Raw genomic sequence first — 24,682 nt, 5'->3', positions numbered from 1 at the left:
ATAGTTTCACGGTGTCAATAATAACCATGGAACATGACAGTGAACACAGACTGTTCTCACAATTATAGATATTCATACCAACCTGAATAAGCTGGATACCCTGACTAGGAGAGTTAACTCCCCTGATATGCGCAAGGCACCAGTGAACTCCCTCTGCTGACACAAAGCACAGGGGAGGCAACCCAGGGTTTGTCAAGAACTGGAAACCTTCACTGGAATGGAACAGGTAAAAAGCCTTAAAAATGTTGCTGTTTTCTGGTGAATACTCGCCACAACCTGTCATTTAACAGATTAAATACATTTCCCCTGTAGGCTCCAATATGTGTGTTTAAATATCTGCTGTTAGTTGCTGGGCTTATACATGAAGGAAGAAACCGGAGTGAACCAGTCCACCACGTTTCAACCGCAACATTCATGGCAACATATAATGAAGACAAGTCACCACATTTCAACATCATTGTAAAACAGGCCCCAGAGCCTGCAACATCATTTAAGTGAAGCAGCACTACATAAAACATCAGTGGAAACAAGGCCTGCAACAGGGAGGCACATTGCATGCACTCCAAAGACTCCTTCATCGTCATATGATTGAAAAATTGTTAAGTACGGCATTAAACCCCAAGCACTCACTCACTCACTCAATACAATCAGACTGAACAACACTGCTAGCACAGTTACAGCCCACTTTTCTCCTGTCTACCTAGCTTTCAGCACAGTATCAACATTTTGTGCCGTTTTGGGAGATTTTCCAATAAAGATAAAATGTAACCTTGACGACAGAAACCCCTCTCAGCATATGCTATATTTTTACCTTATCAATCAAATGCAGTGTCCAAACTTCAAATCATGGCACACATGATGTGGTTCTTAGCCAGGATCACTGGCAGAACAAGGTGAATGTAAAACGTTATGCTCACTGTCACAAGGCAGACTGCACAAGGTCAGTGTTATAAGATAAGGTATGGCCACATTGTGTATCACGGAATGGAGACTCACTTTGGATCCATCATGGCGTCTATGATATCCTGACTGGGTGACATCACACTGAGGCCCGTCACTGGCTCAGGGGACAGCCTGTAACAGTATATGCACTCATAAATATTGCATGTACTGACTCCTGGCATGAGGAAACTCCCAGTGAAACAGCTGATATGAAATGGTTGCAACATGAATATCTTAATGGTAAATGGTAAATAATGGCAAATATTTGCATAAATTTCACAAACCAACACTACTTTTTTGTGAATGAAGTCCACTCAATAGCTCGCGCTTTCCCCCTAGGACTTCACCCATACACCGGCAAACAGCAGCCCCATGTGGCCATGCCTCTGCGTGATCCTTCACGCTCATGTCTTACTACTTTGTCGTGTTTGTATTAAGGTGACGTCTAAATAACATCATGTATTCATATTATTGCAAGGATTGTGTAAGACTCATATAAAAAGAACTGAAAAGAAAAAAAAACCAAGACGACCAAAAACATGTATGTTCATGTCAGAATCAGGTATCACCAGGTTGCAGACCTTGAACTGTATGCTACTTTCAGTAGATGGAGATGTAGGCCGAGATACAGCTACTGGTGTTTTCAAGTAACGCAAAATGGCTGGTGTATTTTTTTTAATCTGACTGGTGTGTTTACGAAATTTTCAAGATTGGCCCACATTGCTAATTAAGATCCATCTTAATCCCAGATTAATCCTACAGTAATCTGTTTTGCTGCTGCTGCTTATTAAACACCCATGATATTATTTCAGACAAGTATAGTGAACAACAAAACATCACTGTCCAAACCAAAAAAAAAAACCAGAAAAAAAAGAAGCTATTCACATACATTTTGCCTCAACTTTTATTGAAGTTCACAAAGAAAATTTGACAGACCTATCTGAATTCATCTGGGTGTTAGCTCAAATCATGTGTTGTTAAGCATAAATTAACAGACTGGAATGAATTCCATGAAAGCATATAGTAGTCACAGAGTCCGAAAAGAAAAGGTCCACTGTGTCTGGTAAGCCAAAACTTCGAATAAAGTATACTGGTGCAAATAGGAAATTATTACCGGATTGCTACAAATTCTCCACAGTCATAGTTAAAATCTAACTTATCCTGAATCATGTTTTTCACTTTTACCACTTCTGTACATGAAATTCATATTGTAATACCACGTTGTTGTTGTTAAACGGCGTGTCAGCGTCAAAGTGTCAATTTAGTTTTCTAAATCTCTGAGTGGCAGATAATTTTTCACTGGCTAATGACTCCCACAACTAGAAAAACCTTCTAGTGGAAGAAACGAAAGATATTTGTCCATCTTTTAACTTGTTATAGGAGACGAAGAATGAGCTGGTTTTAGCAGTTGTAGTGACCCATTAAAAATCTTGCATGGACTCACTTGTAAATCACTACTTAAAAGAAGATTGCCACTCTGAGATCAAAAACACATGTATCTGGTATTTTACTTCAGTTTCATGTATTGTGTTAGTCTTTCAAGAATCTTTGAAATCTATATTTTCCGTCGTCAACTTGCCACAGCCAGCGCGCAGGCCTACCAATGCATGTGTGTGTGATCAGTCACAGTGGACGGATCACTGACTCTGCAAGTGACTGATTGTTTACAAGCCCTCTACAAGACATCTAGGATCACGCTATCTCCTGCCTGGTTTTGACTTTTAGCCTGAGCTTTACTGTAAATCTTGAACAACACAAATAAATATGTTATATTCAAAAAAAAGTCTTTGTAAAACAAATCTCAAATGAAATATTGGACTAAATATATGCCCAATGTTCAACACCTGGTTTTCAGTTTTACACAAAGAAGCTTCAGGCCATACTACTTGCGTATAGATACGTTTTCCATTCAAAAGTCCGGGATCTACTTAAACTAAAACTGTGCCTTACTATTGTGCTGTGTTTAAATACGCACATATATATTTACACCCATTAAATCAATATCTTCATCCCTGCATTATAAAACAATCTCACCCTCTAGAGTCACCAGCTCTATGCGACCCCTGACCCTCGGAGTAACCCATGGTAACCGAGGCCACCTCTGTGGATATTTGGGAGATGAGAGGAGACGGGGGATTGGGTAACTGAAATAAACAACAGGTATTCTTGAGTCACTGGTTCTGATCAGCTGTGACAAAGGGGATGAAATACTTCATGCCAAAGGTGTATGTTTATCTGGGGTTTTACATTGTACTTCACAATGTTTCAGTCATATGATAACAAGGAGTCATAAGGTGTGTGTACGTATACTGTGGGTTTTTGTGGCAGTGTGAGTCCATGCCGCCAAATTGGTGCTGCCAACGAAGTATTATGACGAAGACACCAGACATGACCCCCCACCCAGTCACATTATACTGACACTGGGCTAGCCAGTTGTCCCTCCTTGCTCTAACCTCTCAGTGCTGAGTAACAAGTACATGTGTACATGTACCATTTTTAAAGTCCTTAGGATGACCTGAACTGGGTTTGAACCCAAGTCTCCCAACTTCCTCCTGCTATAACAGCCATGTTACAACCGTTCAACAAAACTACGGCCTTACTCTGCCATTTCTGACATCAAATTTTCAAACAACACAATTACACAATTTTTTTGTGATTTGCAAACCATACCTATGCTATATTTCATGTTAAGTTTGATATTTAAAAACGCACTTTCAAAAACATATTAAGGCCTTGCAATAACACTTTATGCGCCAACCAGTTTTTCTGATATGAAAGTAATTAAACATAAGGTGGATGAAACAGTCAGAATCAAGCAAAATCTATCACCTGAAAAATATTACACTTTAGGTGAGTTCCAGTATGTACATGGAACACATTAATCTGTGTAGATTTCAAGTCTACAGGCTTCAATCTATGAAGTCTAAACAACATGTTTCGCAAAATCAAAAGTTCCACACAACTGGCAATATTTCAGACACAACACAAGAAACATCTTCTTTATTCACCTTTTTAACTTCAGCAGGTGATCTGGTTCCCCCCTCTGAAGGCTGGCTACCCTTTGCACCTTCTCTAACCTCTTTGGACCGTTCCTCTGGGAACAGTTCTGTTTTAGTGCCACCAGACTGTGGGGTGGAAGCGCCTTTTACAGGGGTAGAGGGGGCTGTCTTTGGCTGAAAAAAACATATGACTCATCACTCAAGGCTCTTCAGGCTGAGGAAAAACAGTTTATATGCTCATACATAACGTCGCACTGAAGCCAGTTATATGTTCAAAGAAGCCTCACAAATGTGATGGATGAAGAGTTTCTTATATGTCAGACTGAGATTTGAACTCTGGACCCGGTTGTTCAAAAGTGTCCTCAGACTTATTACCAGACAGAACTTAAATCCAGGCCTTCAATTTAGTACTTAGTCCAGAATTAATGGTGTAAAAGTTTAATAAACACTAGACAAATTTGCTGATGTTATATCTGGCCTTTCTACAACTTGAATGACTGCTCAGTTTTGCTAAATTTTTATACATATGACTAAATACCAATATTAGCTAATACATTATTGTGCACAGGGCCCTGGTCCCACCTGAACTACGGGGAAACTTCCTACTAGATGCTGTTAATACAGGCACTCGAAAACCACTCCTGTTTAATACACAAGGTTTCTCACACCTTTGCAGTCATTGCAAATGACTGAGACAAGTTATTCATTTATTTGATTATTTTATGATGCGCTCAAGAATATTTCACTTCAATATGACAGCAGCCAGCACTGTCATGATTGTGGTGGGAGGAAATCCACGACCATCCACGAATTGAGACTGGTCAAAACAAACCAAAATGTTTTAATGCATAAAAAAGCCATCTTTGGTAACACGGAGAAGTGATTTTGTAACAGGTAACAGGTGACACACTACCTGCTGCCCTTTGGTTCGTCTCGTGGATGCTGTCCGTTTGATGTTGTTTAGGATTTCCAAGCATCGTAGGAATCCCTCGATGAAGCTGTTTGAGTTCATGGTGAGTCTTCTCTTCATAAATATCACAACTGAAACAAGACCAGGCAAACAAACCATAAATACATCAAACACACACAAACTAAAAATACTTAAAATAAAAACAAACCATAAAATACAAAATCTTCATGATATCAGAAAAATAAACATCAACACCACAGCATCTCAATAAACTGGAGCATATTTTTAATTATTTATGTAAAAAACACTTTCTCATTTGATCATCTCTGAGTAGTATCCAATTTTGTTCTTTTTATAAATCTTACATATTTTCACTAGACAAATTAACACTTTACATGCATGATATATAAAACATTAACCTGCAGCTGGAAAACATATTTTTTTAAATACACATATATGTGTAATAATAAATTTCCTAGCGCCTCAATGACTTAATCACAGGAGTTTACCTGTAATTCTTTATTGCTTAATTTACCACCTGTACTGCATTGAAAGTTGGTAAATTTCATAAAATTTTGCCCAGTAATGAGGAAAGAAACGCATGGATAAAATCTGAATACATGGAAAAACACATGTTACACAAAGTCCTAAATGAGCGTATTCAACTCCCATTAAACTTTCCCACATGTGACTTACAGATTTGCACACACTGTATTGGCAGAGGACAAGTGGTCTTCCACAAACATTAGACAATGGAAACGCACACACAAGCATCATCAACCGCTGTTTGTCACCAAGGCCCCACAAGCAGTGGGAGAGGTGTGGTACTTTACAGGATTATTCTATTATGTCACTGTTAACATCCTGACTGGAGTAGTGGTCTGTGTGAGATTCAACTGATAAACAATGTAAAACTAAACTATGCCTAAAGTAGAGTACATACTATTTGTGGCCATCAATGATCTTTTTGGTGGCTGGGTTGACACAAGGCAGGAGGAGAAAACGGCTCCTCCAAAACTTCAGCGACTAAAATAGAGACAAGATATAGACGCTGATTAAAGAGAATTTAACTTCTAACACAATGTACATTCTTGGAGACACACACAAGCACCACAGCAAAGGGACAATTAGCTGAACAAATGAGTATAGGATCACTATGGGAGTTTGTCTATAGCATCTTACAGTCATCCCACAAAGGTACATAGGATCACTACGGGAGTTTGTCTATAGCATCTTACAGTCATCCCACAAAGGTACATAGGATCACTACGGGAGTTTGTCTTTAGCATCTTACAGTCATCCCACAAAGGTACATAGGATCACTACGGGAGTTTGTCTTTAGCATCTTACAGTCATCACACAAAGGTACATAGGATCACTACGGGAGTTTGTCTTTAGCATCTTACAGTCATCCCACAAAGGTACATAGGATCACTACGGGAGTTTGTCTTTAGCATCTTACAGTCATCACACAAAGGTACATAGGATCACTACGGGAGTTTGTCTTTAGCATCTTACAGTCATCCCCCAAAGGTACATAGGATCACTATGGGAGTTTGTCTTTAGCATCTTACAGTCATCCCACAAAGGTACATAGGATCACTACGGGAGTTTGTCTTTAGCATCTTACAGTCATCCCCCAAAGGTACATAGGATCACTACGGGAGTTTGTCTTTAGCATCTTACAGTCATCACACAAAGGTACATAGGATCACTACGGGAGTTTGTCTTTAGCATCTTACAGTCATCACAAAGGTACATAGGATCACTACGGGAGTTTGTCTTTAGCATCTTACAGTCATCACACAAAGGTACATAGGATCACTACAGGAGTTTGTTTTTAGCATCTTACAGTCATCACACAAAGGTACATAGGATCACTACGAGAGTTTGTCTTTAGCATCTTACAGTCATCCCCCAAAGGTACATAGAATCACTATGGGAGTTTGTCTTTAGCATCTTACAGTCATCCCCCAAAGGTACATAGGATCACTATGGGAGTTTGTCTTTAGCATCTTACAGTCATCCCACAAAGGTACATAGGATCACTACGGGAGTGTGTCTTTAGCATCTTACAGTCATCACACAAAGGTACATAGGATCACTACGGGAGTTTGTCTTTAGCATCTTACAGTCATCACACAAAGGTACATAGGATCACTACGGGGGTTTGTCTTTAGCATCTTACAGTCATCACACAAAGGTACATAGGATCACTACGGGAGTTTGTCTTTAGCATCTTACAGTCATCACAAAGGTACATAGGATCACTACGGGAGTTTGTCTTTAGCATCTTACAGTCATCACACAAAGGTACATAGGATCACTACAGGAGTTTGTTTTTAGCATCTTACAGTCATCACACAAAGGTACATAGGATCACTACGAGAGTTTGTCTTTAGCATCTTACAGTCATCCCCCAAAGGTACATAGAATCACTATGGGAGTTTGTCTTTAGCATCTTACAGTCATCCCCCAAAGGTACATAGGATCACTATGGGAGTTTGTCTTTAGCATCTTACAGTCATCCCACAAAGGTACATAGGATCACTACGGGAGTGTGTCTTTAGCATCTTACAGTCATCACACAAAGGTACATAGGATCACTACGGGAGTTTGTCTTTAGCATCTTACAGTCATCACACAAAGGTACATAGGATCACTACGGGGGTTTGTCTTTAGCATCTTACAGTCATCACACAAAGGTACATAGGATCACTACGAGAGTTTGTCTTTAGCATCTTACAGTCATCCCACAAAGGTACATAGAGTTTCTGTAGATTGTAATCATTGTGAAGAAAAACCAGAATGAGTTGAACAAACAACATTTAAAATGTCTGGTATATGACGTATCCTATTAACAAGGCTATCCTCAACAGTTAGCCTTAATTCATTAGTCCTTGACCGATATGCTATTACATAAAAATGCCTTTGACCTATAAAAAAATATATATATAAAGATATAAATTCATGTCCACTGCAATGAACCTAGCTGCCATTTCCCCTCTCCTTTTCCCAACCCACCTCCATGAGTCCATAGTCACCCTCTCCTCGGGTACAGATGTACTGGTCCAGGTAGTTCCAGTTGTAATTCTCCAGCTTCTCGTTGCTGAACTTGGTCCATGAGACGTCGTAGTTGAATGAGTCAGGTGCCTGGAATCTGTACTGGTATTTGTAGTACAGCTGGGGCTGAGGGTGCCTGAAACATACACATTAGGCAAATACTCAGTTATAATGCACAAAAAGTATCAATTTCATGTCTTCCTGACCTTTTCAAACATGAAAAAAGTCGCTTTGAGACAGAAAGTTCAAGGTGGAAATATTTTATTGGCAAGAGCTTAAAACTGTACTTTGAGCTGTACTCAAATTTCCGTGTTTTACCCATTTGTATCACTTCAGATATTTATAAAAAGCATGATAACTTCTGTATTTTCTTCTTAAGTTAAACTCAACAGCGTAAGAATGGGTGGAAAGGTCTGTGTGAGTATAATGTAACCACACTGAATGCGAACGTAATCCTTTGGAGTGGTATGCGGACATGTAGTTCCCCTGCCTATAGTACAGGGGCAATGACAAGCTCAAGATGGTCAAAGTGATTTCTAAACCCCAGAAAAAATACACCGCTTCACCAGTGACGGGGTCAAATGTTAGAGGAAAACACAATAGAAAAATATACACCACCGAAAACGCCATCTCAAAATACCTTTTTCTTTTAACGTTGACAAACTTAAGGTAAATGCATCATTAAGAGCATTTGTCTCCAATGTCGTTTACACCAAGCACTTACAGTTAACACAGCTGACTGGGACTATAGCTGCCCACAGCTGTCCTGGTGATCTACATACCGTCACAACTTACCTGGGCCTGTATCTGGTGACAGTGATGCGATGCTGAGTTAGTGTCAGACGGTGGAAGATTCGCCCTATACTCAAATAATACTCCTCCTAAAAATAGGAATACATACACTGTAGTGAAAGTGAAACCAAAAGTTAAACAGCAACAACAGGTGTTAAAAAAACTCTTCTCACCTACAAGGATTATAAGCGATCTTCTACTTTCCTACAAACTATATGGTTGTGCTTGGGGTTTTACGTGGTCATAGGATGATGAGGATTGATTGGGTGTGTCTTTGAATGAATGATTGTGAGACTTACAGAGTGATCCTGAGTTGTAGAGGATCGTATCTTGCTGGCACTGCCATGATACTGAGGGCTTGAGCTTAGCACACTGCTGACCGACGAGGACCCTGGCGAAGCTTTAGGCATCAGAATTAACTGGAATCCCTGACATGGGCAAGCACAGAAATGGATTGATTAAACTGGAATATCTGCATGACGACAATCACATATACACTGAGCTCTACCAGGTACCTTGACAAACTCATCTTTAGCCACAGCAGAGCAATGAAGTGCTGAATTTAAGAAGACGGCAACACCTGTGAGCAGTATGAGCTAGCAACATACCCATATACAGCAATTAAAACTTACAGGTTGTTGTTTGAATATATATAGGTTAATGTGAGCTCGTTTTATTTTTGCGTGGTGCAAGCTTAGATCGTTCACGCTTCCACCATGCCAAAAAGAACAAGCTTACATCAGCCCCTATTTATTCAATACATGTAGCCTATTTATTATACATTAAACATCAATCAATTCTACTAAGGAGCAAAAATGTAGTCATCCAAAATCAACATTTGGCACAAAAAAAAAAGTGGCAAGTAGTACAAAACCAAGATGCGGTGTCATAGAATGGCGTCACTGCAAAGTCATACTGCTAATGCAGATGAGCAATATGAAAAACATGCGACATGACTACAACATTATAAAGATAGGCAAACATGGAACGTGTCTAATAACTGTATGTACTATAGATGTGTACCTCACTTACGTGTACAAAAGTTTTTACAGACCCACATGTATGAGCTCCGACATGGCACATAGGCATAATTCATGAAAGACTGCAATCAAACACCAGAATGATGTATAATTTTATCAAGCTAGGTAAAATTAAATGCCTTCAATACATGCCTGAAATCAATACCACTCACACATGCAAACCTTGCTAAACAGTTCCTTTTCCACAGTTTATTCACAGTGTTATCGTAGGTGAGTGAGTTACCTGAGCAAGCCTCTGTGAGATGAGCTCCTCAAAAACCTGTTCAGTAGTCAGCGGCTGGCGACGGTAGAACCTGTCCCCATCTGTGGAGGGCGGTCTGCGAACATAACAGTGCTCACATTAGATCAGCTATTGTCCCTGTCTTGTCGTACATGTACATGTTAAGGTCTGCACCTGGGGATGGTCATAGGTTTCCTCAGAGCTCTGTCTTCTTTTGTGTATGTGTGGGTATTTACGTCATACTTGACAATTTTTCAGTCATATGATGACAAGTGTTGACAAGGTGTGTATTATCGTCACGCCATGTTTTGTGTCTTCTTGTGGCAGGGCGAGTTCATGTCGCCAGTGCTACTACCACTGAAGTATCATGCCGAACACACCAGATATGACCTCACCTGGTCATATTATACTGACGCTTGGCCAACCTGTCCTGTTTCCTTGCTCTAACCTCTCAGTGCTGAGTGTCAAGCCGAGCAGCAATGAATACCATTTTCATAACCTGACCTGGGTTTGATCCCAGGTCTCCCAACTTTACGACTTCATGAACATTATAATTAACTAGGTTACAAATAGAACTGCAAAATTTTTTAATGAACTCTAAATCAATTCCACAGAGATCACAGATGGTATTAAGAATGACAGGTGACATCTACAGTTGATCAACTTAACAGTTGAGCATGATAAACAAACAAAGTAACAAAAAAAAAATTCATTTTGAAGATGTCAATATTTCATCTTGATTACTTCATCATCAAGAAGATCATGTATGCTACATGTATCTGTAACATGTCTCACTTTGCACACTACTCCTAATAATGACTTCATTAAAGTCGAAATCCTGAGTTGGTAAAATGAATTTCTTCTTTGCTAACTTATGTTATTACTTTACTTATTTATTTTACACACATTAGAATAACTCTACTCTGAATTATTACGACACAATTTTAAAGTTAGTACACTTTGTTGCACCTGCAAAAATTCCTTACGAAAAATGGAACTTGGTTCAGAGACACTAATCCATAGATGAACTTTGGTCAAGTTATATGTATCTTTTATTTAAGGTGCAATATGCCTGAGCAGCATAAATTAATATAAGTAAATTGCCAGTTGGCTAAATACTGAAGCTTCAATAAAGGAACAAAGTTTTAAAAGCAGAATTATAGACGCAGTTGATCCTCATTTCTCTTGAATTCTGTTGATTAGGTCACAATAATTATCATTTTTGTTTTATGGGTAGAATGAATCTTTTTTCAATGTTGTCGGAGGGTATTAAAATACAAAATAAAACAGAAACAAATCTAGTTTGTGGGAGTTGTGGATTGTCCCTGATAATGTTCCTATTAAAGACATATTTCTTTCACAGAAAAGCCTTGAGAAACAGGAAAATTATATAAAAATAAAATTACTGACTTCCTCTCCGGCCGCATGTGGGAAGGTCTGTCAGCAACCTGCAGATGGTCGTGGGTTTCCCCGGGGCTCTGCTCAGTTTCGTCCCACCATAATGTTTGCTTCCATCGTATAAGTAAAATATTCTTGAGTACGACTTAAAACACCAATAAAATAATTAAAGAAATAAATAAAACTAAAACTGCTGCAGCCTAATAGTTGTTGACCTCATCCAGTAATCAGCGTTGACATCATCCGGGAGGAGGGTGTAGTCATTCTGAACATAGTCGTTGTGCAGGCTGCGCTTGTCAGGAAAGTAGTCAGTGCTGATGGGCAGAGACGCAGGCATCACGATAGACTTCCAGTCTACACCTGTGAAGATTAAATCACACCAAGGAATGAAGTCTTCTCCTACTGTGCCCATATATACACCTGCATGTAATTCACAAAGCAAATACTTGCCAGGGACTGAAAGTTAATGAAAACAAAAAATATTTCCTCGCACACCTTTCTAAGATGGGATCATATTTGCGTCTTTTTCACACTGTTTTCAGCAGCTGAAAAGACATGCTGCAGACTGAGTAAGAGTACCATTACTGCATACTGACTCGAGCAGACTGAGTAAGAGTACCTTTACTGCATACCGACTTCAACAGACTGAGCAAGAGTACCATTACTGCATACAGACTTCAACAGACTGAGTAAGAGTTCCATTACTGCATACTGACTCGAGCAGACTGAGTAAGAGTACCTTTACTGCATACCGACTTCAACAGACTGAGTAAGAGTACCATTAGTGCACTGACTTGTGCAGATTGAGTAAGAGTACCATTACTGCATACTGACTTGTGCAGACTGACTTGTACAGACTGAGTAAAAGTACCATTATTGCATACTGACTTTTGCAGACTGAGTAAGAGTACAATTACTGCATACCAACTTCAGCACACTGAGTAAGAGTTCCATGACTGCATACTGACTTGTGCAGACTGAGTAAGAGTACCATTACTGCATACTGACTTTTGCAGACTGAGTAAGAGTACCATTACTGAATACTGACTTTAACAGACTAAGAGTACCAAGACTGCATAACGACTTCAACAGACTGAGTAAGAGTACCATGACTACACAGTGACTTGAGGAGACTGAGAAAGAGTACCATTAATACATACTGCGACTTCAACAGACTGAGTTATACTCAGTAATATGGATATACTGAGTAATGTTAATATTAGTCCAGGGGCATGCTCAAAATTTTAAAATAAACATGTTAAGTCTTAAGCCATAAGAAGTCAAATATAATGCAAACAAAACTGAAAGAAATATTCATACAAGACAATAAGGGATTTCAAAATCATTTACAATGTTCTCTTCATGATTCTTGTACATTACTAAAAAGATCTTTCACAAAGTTGACTGTGACAGAAATTGGGGAAATGAGACAAAATTCAACAAAATAAAACCAAAATAAAAACAGATACATTATAAAATGTAGAATGGCCTTATACAATCTACAATACAAATAATAAAAGGAACACAGTGAAAAAGTAAAACAGTTTAACTTACGAAATAAAAAGTACAATAATGGTACATCTTTCATAATATGAAGACATCATGTGTAAGAATTTACGGTATAAAGCTATGTCATATCTGCAGCTTACTTCATTCAAAACCGTCAGCCAAAAAACCGAATTTATCACACATACATACAACACATGAAAATATGGTGAAATGTGATCTTGTGAAAGGATCAAAAGAATACAAAACATTTAAACCTGATTAGGATTTACAGTATCGCTAACTGAATCATAATTTGCTAGATTATCAATGTTAATCAGTTCAGAATATGGATAATATTGGGACATGTTCATTATAAAACCGTTTATAGAATAATAACATCAAAAACAAATAAGTATGACATGAAACATACTGGTAATATTAAAGTCTGAAGAGCACATGACTACAGGCTGAACATACATTTGGTACACTGAATTATATGTAAAGATACAAATTCACAAGTTAAAATGTACTTAACAGGGGAGTTTCGAGTTCAAACTCTTTTGTCGTTAAAGATAAAAACAGTGGTACGCTATCATGCGACCACTGAAAAATGTTAGGCAGCCTTTGCAAACATTAATTTAGCAATCACTCATTTCACTGTGTTCCAAAGACACAAATGGCACCTTTTTCCTTTAGAAACTGATCAAACAAATTTCACAAACATTCAGCTTCTCAATTTTCTCCATCTTTCGTTTACACAAAATTGTTTTTTGTGAAAGTTTTTCAGGATGTCCATGTTATAGTAAATATGATCAATAAAAGTTGCTGAACAAATCTCATGAAATAATCTGGCCTCTTCTACCTTCAGCCATAAAAGATTTTGAGTTTGGAACTCCCCAATTATTCTTCAAAGATCCAGGTATATAAAGCATGTGTATACCTTGATTAATAGTTTACCTCTAGACCTACCTGATTCAGTGACTGTACCACATGACAAGGAGCAGAAAGTTACATAAGTTTTATCCCATTTTGTGTTCTGATGAACTTCATGTACAGCTACACAAAACAGCTCTGAGACCGATTGCACGCAAAATTTAAATTCTCTTTATGATGCTAAGAGTTTAGTACTTGAAATTGAAATTTGGACACATTTGTCTCATGACAATATCGATGAGGTGGACAAAATTGTAAAACTGTGACTTGTTCAACCGGAGTTGGTTTTGAACCGTATAACTGTGACAAAACATCACCAACATAGAATGAGGTAAAGTATAAAGCTTAGGCACCACTCCTGATTATGTTGAAATGGTTTGGCGTACTGCCAGAGTGTAAAATAGGACGGACACAGCAACACAAACAAAGGTATATAAAACCAGAGGTAGAAAACAGAGAGAACACTACAAAGGCACAGTTCTGTTAGCAGTTTGTCATACTTATTGTAGCGCAGAAACTCTGAGTGTTGAGGCGTGCTGTCAATATGGGCTTGACGAGTTGTGAGTCTCCGAACGACATTTCATGAGCCTCCAGTGGCCGCCAGTCCAATCCTGGAGATACAACAAACATAGCATGGATACACCTTCATCACCACTGCTGCAATCAAAATTTACTTAGTTTATTCGGGATGGGGTAGGGGGGCACTACTATTATCAGTGATTTTTCTTGCTCTTTATGAATGAAAAAGAGTTGTCTTCATTGCCTGTTTGCATATTAATGTGCATTTTCATATTTAAGCTGTACACTATTATTTATTTTATATCTACACACTGTTCAATCTTTACACTTGCCTTCATCAGTTTTTGACATTCAACTGCTGATAATATTTATAAAGCGTTGAATATGTATCAATTAAACTGGCAATACATGTAAGTAATTCCACACCAATGCAAGTCACGCAAATGACAAGTCCAGTGACACTGCTGCTTAACAAGATACAGGTGTCAGTTGTCATGAAGTTGAATGGAATGTTTATACTTATATAAAAGTCTTAGTGTTTGGACAAAAGAAAAAGAAAAAAAAATCAAATTCTGGCTGCCTTTCCATTCCCTCGATTTCAAGGGCCCAGCGTGTCAAAATGGAGGATGAAGACTGCGCTAATGTATACATGTACATGAAACAGTTTCAAATGGTCTGGCTGGCATGATTTCAACAGCTCGCTTAAAAGGCAAAAGTAAAACAGCCCCAGTACTTTCTGGTTTTCAGTCAAGATATTAGATGCACTACTTCAACCAAGACAGCGTAACTCTGGAATTTAAAGATTACAATACTGAAAATGGTGACGTTCATAAAGCTGTAATATAAATTTGTTTCTTATTTTATTAATGCAAGTTTCATAAACTCTTACTACCTGTTTAGACAGACTCTGGAAGAATAATTGTTAAATTTAGACAGATTTACACAGTGGTTTCTACAATATTACCTTTTTCCAGGCCAAAGAAGAATGGAAATGATCTAGCTGATGTTTACCTCTGCGATTTAATATTTTTAATAATTCTTTATTATGTTTGCAGACAGCAGTCAGCTACAGAAACAAGAGTCCCTGGTCATAATGAATGCTGACCAACGAAATGAATGATAGAGAGATTTGATCACGACTTTATACTGTAAATCTTCAACCTTTTCGGCATCTAAAGCACCCTTCTCAGTGAAATTTATGCATACGACTATTATGAAAATGATGACATTTGTTTGCGTCCCTAAAGATACAAGCTTCTTAGAACTGTGCAGATTATTTCTCTACACCCATAGTTCTATCAGAAGGTTTCATAATATTGGTCACAGTGGAGGCTGAAAAGGATGAAGTATTCGGGTATGATGAGTGACTGTGACTCAACACCATTCAAGCAGTATTTCAACAATAGTGTGGCAAATCTTTCGTAAGAAATACCAAAAAGGTACACAGTTAACATATACACGTCATATGAAGCACTCTTCTTTATTAGTCCACACGAGATATGGCAAAGGCAATATGCTACATTACGGTAAATGAGCTCAAATTTCGCCCAGGACTAAGTTGGACACCTTGCCTGATTCTGATCTTACAAAGGTGTTTTAGAGGTTTGTTTGGAAGGAAGGACGACATCCTACTGGAAAAAAGATCAAGATTCAGCATCACTGTTAATATCGTATGACATTTATTGGTCTCTAAAAAGGCCACTTTTAAGGCGAAATTTCAGGTTATTTATCGCACTCATATCCGAACATTATATAAACTTGAGGAACACTAATGTATGTACATGTCTAACCCTATTCATATCCAGGACGCCATATTAACTACACATCATACAAGCATACTGTCTAAAAGAAAAAAACAAACAAGGCTTAATACAAATCCTTATGTTCCAGTGGCATGTTCCTACAAGCATATGATACACAATGTCAAACACTGTTAATACAGGAACCAACCATGCAAAACAGACGAAATAAAACTGTTAAGAAGCAAATCAGCTGATCAGCCAGAAACGTGAGTTAGTCCAGGAATTAAAAAGCAGAATCAAACTAAAGTGAAAAAAAAGCCAGGCACATGAGAAAAACCAGTAGTTAAGAGAAATCAAAAATGTAAGGAGAACCTCATCCAGTGGTAATAGCAGAGCAACAGCATCAACATTATAGGTACATGGAGTAGTAAACAAAATGTAAGTTCTACTAAATCAGTATAAAAGACAAGTTAGTAAACTTTAACACACTGTGAACAGAAGTTAAAGTATACATGTCATAACATGGATAGGTAAAATAAAAAAATTCCTGTCACCATCATTGATTAAAGACTGTAATTACAATTTTTGTATGTCTATAAATACATTTTTACTCAGTTACCTTGTTCCATCAACATATACCTTAATATCCATGATTTATTCACCAACATTTATAATGCATGTGCTATAAAAGTTACAACAACTCCATTTGAGTTTGCCAAATGAGGTTCAATCTGACTGAATGACCATCTAACTTTTTGCATTGATAATTTCTAGAAATACAATGATTATAGGAATGTCCAAAGATGAATTACTTAAAAGTTAATTAACTTAGTGATTAGGTGTAACAAAGCATTTGCTGTACAGAGTTAATTTAATAATTACTTATATTACCTTTACAGTTTATAAGCATTACAGTAGGCTAACCAGAACTTTAATGTCTACAAACCTACAGGTAATATTTGGTGGTTGAGCATAGATCAAAAACATAAAACAGTATTACAAGTGAAATAGAAATCTAAGTACTACTTTACGGTTTAATAAAACCATTAATTTCCCTTGAGAAAAAAAAACAAAACAAGAAATTGTTATCCTAATCTTATTTGCAAAGTGATCATAATGAACAGTAATCTCTCAGTGTAAGTATATGTATAAATTGATATGATATTATATGTTTATCTCAGACATACTGACCACACAAACACAGCAAACCCCGCAGGTTATACAAAAAACATTTAGCGAAGCCACATACCAGGATATACCGCTTCCAAACATAAACAGCTAGAGTTCAGGACAGAACTAAGATTCGATCAGTCCTCAACTGACATTCAGTAGTGCCGTCACCTTAAGGCCTAATATACATTTGACAAAAGCACAACCCAAGCACTAATACAGATGTCAAACATACTGAAAGCAATGAATGCGAGATCTAATTACATGAACAAAAATCATCTTTATCAATGAAAGGAGATAAACATAATAAATGTGCCTACAAAGCCAATTGATGGTAAGAAAGGCTACACAAACATTCACCACAAGTAGATAAATCACTCTGTTTACTGCCAATAATATAACAAAACACTTAAACAACTGAAAATAAAACAAAGCAACCTAAAAACCAGCTCTTTAGACAAAACACATGCACAACACATGATTATCCAGCAACAGCTGACACTTCTAATTCACCAAAACCAAGCTTTAGATACATACATAAAGAGGAAGTAACTGAGAGACTGACCTGTGGTGATATCTGGGCTCCATTCCTGCTCTCCAGTGGGTCCCCAGAGCCAGGCTCTGTTATCTGATATGTCTGTTAGGTTGTCACGAGGTCCTTTCATCATAGGGAATGTCAGCTTTGTGGCTGCAAACAATCATGACAAATCATCACAACATGTTTTCAGAAAGTTAAGACAGTACAGATCTCAACAGATAAGAACAGGGGCATGTCTGACTAAGACATTTCAAATGCTAGGACCCCCACGATGCGAGTTCAATCCTGGCCTTAGACAGAGACTTTGAGGACTCCCTCACTATCTCCTTTTCTAGGACCATGGTGACAAAGAGGGATCGGACCATGAGGACGAAGGGCATTGACAACTCTCATGCGGCGTTTACTGAAGACCATTCCCCCAATATGTTGAGAAAGACTGTATGTCACACACACAATAGTTTGTCAAGGTTGGTGGTTTACCCCTGATACTTCCTAGCTTTACCATTGCAAAGGTGAAAAATTAGGAAAAGTTTTAAACAAGAACCAAAGAGATAAATCAGAATTCTCTATGGGTGACTAATAGTCATGTGGCACTGGCACAACAGTGGTTTGCCTGGGGTGAGCTAAAGGCTGGTCCTCTCCCTGCTGGTAATTTAGAAACTTCCTCTTACATAAGAACTACATGAACATCTATATACAGTATTTATTTACTTATTTGATTTATGTTTTGCACTGCACTCAAGAATATTTCACTTCTACGATGGTGTCCAGCATTAGGGTGGGCAGATCTATGCACAGTACATGTAAATAAATAAAGAAAATAAAATGATGAAAAAAATAAAAGCAGTATGTATGGACAGTAGCAAAATATTTACATAAATGCTTTTTGTTTTGAGACATCGACATAAAAGTGAATTGGCAATTTACACTGAGCAGTTAAACAAAAAAACGGGCCTGCTTTCGCAAAACTTTCTAAATCAAGTTTTCGTATCTTTTCTTGTAAGTGGCGTTGCCTTGTGGCGCAACAAGCTAGACATCTTCTACAAAAAAAATTATGAGAAATATGACATATGAAGTTTTATAAAATTGGCCCCTAAAGTCTACCTTAGCGTTGTATACTTGTGATAGGAACATTGCTTCTAGTGAGTCTCCACGAAAACCATAACAAAACTAAAACTACCGGAGTCAAATCCTGATGTCAAACTGGACACACTGGTTGTACTGGCAACTCCTGGAAGTTCAAAGGTCACCTGGCTGTTAGAGGGAGATAACCCTGGCATTTCACCACTTGCCACTAAGTTATCTCCACTTGATACCCCTTTCAAAGAGCTGACATAACTCTGGCTTGTAGGAGACATTGACCTGAAGAAAACGGAATTACTGGTAAGCATACACATATTTCAGTTAAAGGACAAGACAGCACCTGGCTAAAACATATTTCAATCGAAAGTAGGATTCTCAAACTTTCTAAAAAGTAATACTTATTATTTTAATGAGATTTTACTGAATTACATGTAGAACAAAATGTCAATAATACACAAATGGTTGGTGTGAATCCACACAGATATATTGAGAATTTTATCCAATCAGACTGGCTGCTATCAGATAGCGCAGCCAAAGATGTGATGTAGCCTTTACCCATTCACTCCACAGAACTATTGCATAAAACATCATTTTGAGATCGTTTACAACTAAGGGGCATTTCACACAGTGTTGTGGGACAGATCTCTATCACTTATGGACCACCACAAACGTAAAATTAGTTGATTTACAAGCCGTGTAATATTCAACGATGGTATTACGAATTATGTCAGACAGTTAAGTCTCAGCCCATACCGTATTCATCTCCCCAGTCGACTCTAGGCCTACTTAGTCATTCTGCTCAAATTATACATATACATTTTATTGTTGTTCACTTTACCGCTTAGTCAGCAGTTTCTAAATAACAGAGTCAGTCAAAAACTCATTATGGAAGCCAAAGGTTGATGGGAAGGAGCACATGGCATCTCACCGGACAATGCTGAAAATTTTGTTAATCTTGAAAAAAATTTTTTTCACTAAATTTATGAGAATTAAAGAATTTAAATTTTGCTCCTATGTCTTTCTGGTACACAAAGGAGGATTTATTTCTGTTTTCTTTTATGAAATACAGTAAAATTATTGAAACGTATTCAAGCCAAGGTGCTTTTTCTGACGTCCGTGATAACCAGGTTAGCACTGCTCTCATCTCAGCCACAACCACAAAACTGAAGCATAAAATATAGCGACAGTCAAATGCCTAGATCAGCCTCAATGGTGCTTAAATTTATTTGCAATTGTTTCAGAAATGAGCATGAACCTTGTAAGTTTGTAAATATTTAATAGGGGTCAAAATCACCAGCACAACCCCTCCGGAGGCTACGACCTGAACCAGGAATACCCTGGCCGTGCATCTGAAGGCTACTTGAAATGTAAAGGCATACTATATCAACAGTTCAAGCAGCGCACGAAATATGCCTCCAGTACGTCCAATTTCTGAGAAAACTATTTATCACTTGGGCCTCCTTCACAGAAATCCATAACGTTTATCTGCCATATAGCCTTCTGCTGAGACTTATGTGGGAAATACCTTCAACGTTAGAGAGCTAGACTAAACATGACACCGCCTTGCTGCCGATAATGGACACTCTCTGAAGCTGTATCAAGACAAAGTTTCACTAAACTTTTACTGGCTTGAAAAAAACTTTAAAAAATATTTAATGCTGGTGTAAGATACTTTGAATGGTAGTCTTTCAGTGGACATAAACATTAGTCAGATGTTGTCTTTCACTTTAATATAAAATACACCCATTTTATTTTGTGTTTCACTCGCTCGTCTAGACTTAAAATTCCAAAAATGTAATAGGCAATCCACCTTTTTATCTTGTCCAATCCTAATTTGTATACGATTCTCCTGCTTTTCAAGGATTTTGATCACAGTAATATGTATTTAATGGAAACAATTTTTTTCTTTTTACAACCTCCTCTGACACTGAACAAAAATTTAAAAATTTAAATTTGTGTGGCCCTAAGGCACAACAAAAGCAAAAGGTGGACACAGAGCCTTATTCAGTGATATTTGTCAGATGACAAAAGTAGCATTATATGAATAACATCAAAGAATAGTTTTTGTTGTTTCCACCACACCAAGCGCCCAATGTATTGGCTGGACAGGTACCCTGTTAGGGGTGCATTGTATCTCCTGTACACTGGATAGTTTCCATCTGCTATAAACTTCAAAAGAGTGAAATATTCTTGGATATTTGTGAAACATTAAACATTAAAAAAAAAAATGAAAAAAGAAAAGTAAAAATGTAAAAAGATACTGCACCTTTTCAGTAAATAAAGGCTTATCCATATGGCATTGTAAATCATTACATTTTGGTGATGTTGAAAATGTTGTGGCACAGTGTATGACAGAATGTACAACAAGAACAAAGCATAAAATGTCACTCAATAAGACATCCAAATTATACACACAATGACATACTTAATATGTCAATACAATACTTAGCAAGGCTACCAAAGAGCATGTCTGCAAAACTTCAGCTCAATACATGAAGTTAGTATTTACCGTAACATGGACTCTTATACACAAGAAATGAGAAGAACATGCACTTTACAATGGGCCATCACCCCCTCGTTATTGTTCCTTACATGCAAGCAAACCTTGAGCTCAATACTCGCAGTACGTGTTGAGACACATGACCCCTAACATTAACCTTAACATTACTTTCACTGTTATTGGATGCTGACTGTTTGAGTATATGACATTAGGTACACCTATAATTTACACAGGTCAACTAATAATTAAAAGTATGGTAGAACTGACCCTGTGTAGTTGTCAGTTATCTCCCCTTCCTGACTTGCAGACATAACCTTTCTTGCTTCCACAGCTATCTGTGCAGCCTGCAGCATCAACATGATGAAGTATTAATATAACATATAGTACTCAAAGCGAAATGCGAAAGTGGAGAACAAATGAATTAATGTAACATTTAGTACTCATAGCGAAATGTAAAAGTGAATTTAATTTTTATTAAAGATATGAAACTTAAAAGTAGCAACTTTAAAATACAGTACTTCTTATTGAATTCAAGAATTATATATTATACATATATTTCAATATGTAAGTCTCCTGCCAGACATTTTTCTTCTCCAATTATTTTTTTCCACCAGGTTTTTTTTTCCATCCCTACCGATGACTTCAGTACTGAGGTGTATTACAGACAGACCTGAACAGCCTCGCGTGTGGGAGGTGAGGTGCCCAGTTCGTCTGACTCGACCGTTCCCCCTGACATATGGACATGGTGGGTCTGAACAGAGGCTCCCCGGGGATCTGCAAACATACAAACAGAATCAGTCCATGAGTTTTGTCCCATGTGTATGACACCTGTGAGGAGTTCGAGTCCAGCTCTCAACAGTTTAGCTATGGCCTTCATTTTGATGTTTGTAAAGTGCCTGGCAAAGGGTAGGGTAGACGGAATGAAGGGGTGAGTGTGAGGTGGTGTGGTCACTGGACAATGTAAAAATGCACTTTCAAAAGCATATAAAAGCTAAAACTCAAGTTTCTTCCAAAATGAAATCAATCAAATTTCACTCTTAAGTAGAACATTCCAGGTTTTGAACCAGTGACCCAAGAGTCAGATACCTATAGGTATTACCCGATATACAAGTCAGTGTGTGCTATCCACAGATAGTGTAAACCCCAAATACTAACAATATTATATTCAGACCAATTTCTAAACGGCATCTACAAATCTAATTAGATTCAACTCTCAAGGATTTACACCACCCACCAATGGGGAAGGCATGCACCCAGCGGCGTCTGTTAGACGTCATCTTAAACTGCATCCTGGATGGAGCGAAGGGGTTGATCAGGGCTCTGTTTGGTCGATAGTTGATCAGTGACGTCCTGCTTGTGTGGCCAACAGGAGAGCCAGCGCTCCCTACGATTGGTCGACACAGGAAGCTCTCCTCACTTTCCGACGACACCAAAGAGTCTTTGCTGTTTGTCTTCCCTTTGAATCCAAGATAAATGTTGTGAGTTATTTGTCTATTTGACTGGTGTAAGAATTTTTCACTTATATAATGGTTATCAGGTTTACAGGAGGAGAAAACCCAGAGTGCCTCGAGTAAAACCACCAACCTTTGTCAAGTACCTGTCAAACCTTCTGACTTTAGACTTTATGTATGTCACAATTTTGTTGACATAAAACTTGCCCAAATGTGATCTGGCATACCTGCATCACACATGCTACCAATATGATAATGTTTCCAATTATCAGTTTGAGAAAAAAAAAGTTTTTTGAGGCAAATAAAGATCACAAAATAATAATAATATGGTGCTTCCAAACAAACCTTAAAATATCTTTCTAAGATGGAAATGCAGATTGAACATTTTTTTTTTCCTTCTTTTTTTTCATTCCAAATATTTTGAGCTAATATATGAGCATAGTCAGTTTTAGGGAGCTGAGAATACCAGATAGTGCCAGGTCACAGTAGAAAAGGTACATGCGAACAAATGACAAAAGGTTCAAAACCATAGGTTATGGCTCAAAATGTCAGTCACTAAATAATAATAGATTCACATCATCATATAACTAATGTGGTAGTTTCTCATGCAACATGATTTAAATGAAATTTACAGAAGAAGAAATATGCATGGAAATTCAATGCCCCCCCCCCCCCCACCGCTTCCAGTCAAAGCACTTAAAACAGGCTTTAAAACTGTACAAGCCATTTTGCCACTTAATCAACACAAATTTACAACAAAATAAATCATCTCCTGGGTACTTTTCATCCCAAGGTTAAAACTAAGTCAAGCATGACATTCAAAAGACACAATCATATTGATTCACTGGTTAACCTGATTATTTAGTGTCAGTATCATAACAGTTTCCATTTAATAAGTTACAATGGTTTTACAAAATGAAAGACAGAAGGAAGGTGGAGACAACAGCAAGAATTTACCAAAATGATTTGGTTGGGTTTTGAAAGTAAAACCACTGTGAACCTTTTTAGTTACAATAAACAGGGGCAAATGGCTGTCTGGTACAACAAACACAACATAACTAACTGCACAAACAATTTGCTCAGAAAGTAAAGCTTTTTGAAGGCTGAAGCAAGGAAGCAAAACTGGCCTTTGAAAGAAGAGCTCTCTATCATTATAAAAGTTGGGGAAGGGGATTACAGGAAATTGTTAAAGGGATAAATACCAACAATGTAGGTCCACATACGCACATTTGTACTGAAACTACTAACAAAACATATGCCAGGATAGAACACAAAGGTATGCATATGATCAGGCCAAACTTAAATTCAACTTAAGGCCGGTAAACCTTTTACAGCAAGAATTCAACATTGCCAAATTTTGTTAATCAAAGCTTTAGCTCGAGCAGTTTTTGACATTCTATAATGGATACACTATTTACCTACATACTGGGATGAATTAATCCATTCATAATAAAGTGCTCTACCTGAGCTGTAAAATGTGACGAGATGTGCACTGGTATGTCTACCGGTATGTATACAGATAAGTATAATCAGACATGGTAATACTGTGAGCTGCACACGTAAGGCAAGGATAAATGTCACTGTAGTTCAAGGTTCCATTTGATTTCCATGAAATTTAAATTAAAATTTTTTGCTGTCAATTTCTTGAAAAAAAAAATATTACCATGGGAATGGTTGGATTTTACATTGAGATTTATCTTCTTTTTACTTTTTCCTCAAGTGGGTTCAGTTTACAAGGTACTAGCAGCAGAATATAGTAAGAATTTCTGACAACACGAAGTCCCGATGTTATCAGTGCCTCATTTTCAACACTGTCTTTAACTTTTTAAATTTATAGACTGAGTTGACCATACAGTAATTTCTCTTCATTTTTTTTATTAATTTTCTTTGATTT

At 37.6% G+C, this 24,682-nt stretch overlaps 1 protein-coding gene across 1 annotated transcript in view; it reads right to left on the bottom strand.

Moving 5' to 3' along the window:
* Positions 1–24,682, bottom strand: part of LOC135476398 (GATOR1 complex protein DEPDC5-like) — a 52,831-nt gene that overhangs the window by 12,691 nt on the left and 15,458 nt on the right. The window contains 18 exon segments of the mRNA XM_064756405.1: positions 83–212; positions 997–1,074; positions 2,977–3,086; positions 3,951–4,115; positions 4,855–4,935; positions 4,937–4,982; positions 5,795–5,877; positions 7,876–8,050; positions 8,710–8,795; positions 9,006–9,134; positions 9,970–10,063; positions 11,580–11,724; positions 14,286–14,396; positions 17,782–17,904; positions 18,935–19,116; positions 21,605–21,681; positions 22,008–22,111; positions 22,572–22,793. Coding sequence (XP_064612475.1) covers positions 83–212; positions 997–1,074; positions 2,977–3,086; positions 3,951–4,115; positions 4,855–4,935; positions 4,937–4,982; positions 5,795–5,877; positions 7,876–8,050; positions 8,710–8,795; positions 9,006–9,134; positions 9,970–10,063; positions 11,580–11,724; positions 14,286–14,396; positions 17,782–17,904; positions 18,935–19,116; positions 21,605–21,681; positions 22,008–22,111; positions 22,572–22,793 — 2,141 coding nt within the window.

Source organism: Liolophura sinensis, chromosome 10, assembly GCF_032854445.1.
Source record: "Liolophura sinensis isolate JHLJ2023 chromosome 10, CUHK_Ljap_v2, whole genome shotgun sequence".
NCBI lineage: Eukaryota > Metazoa > Mollusca > Polyplacophora > Chitonida > Chitonidae > Liolophura > Liolophura sinensis.
This window is presented reverse-complemented; position numbering and strand designations above follow the sequence as displayed.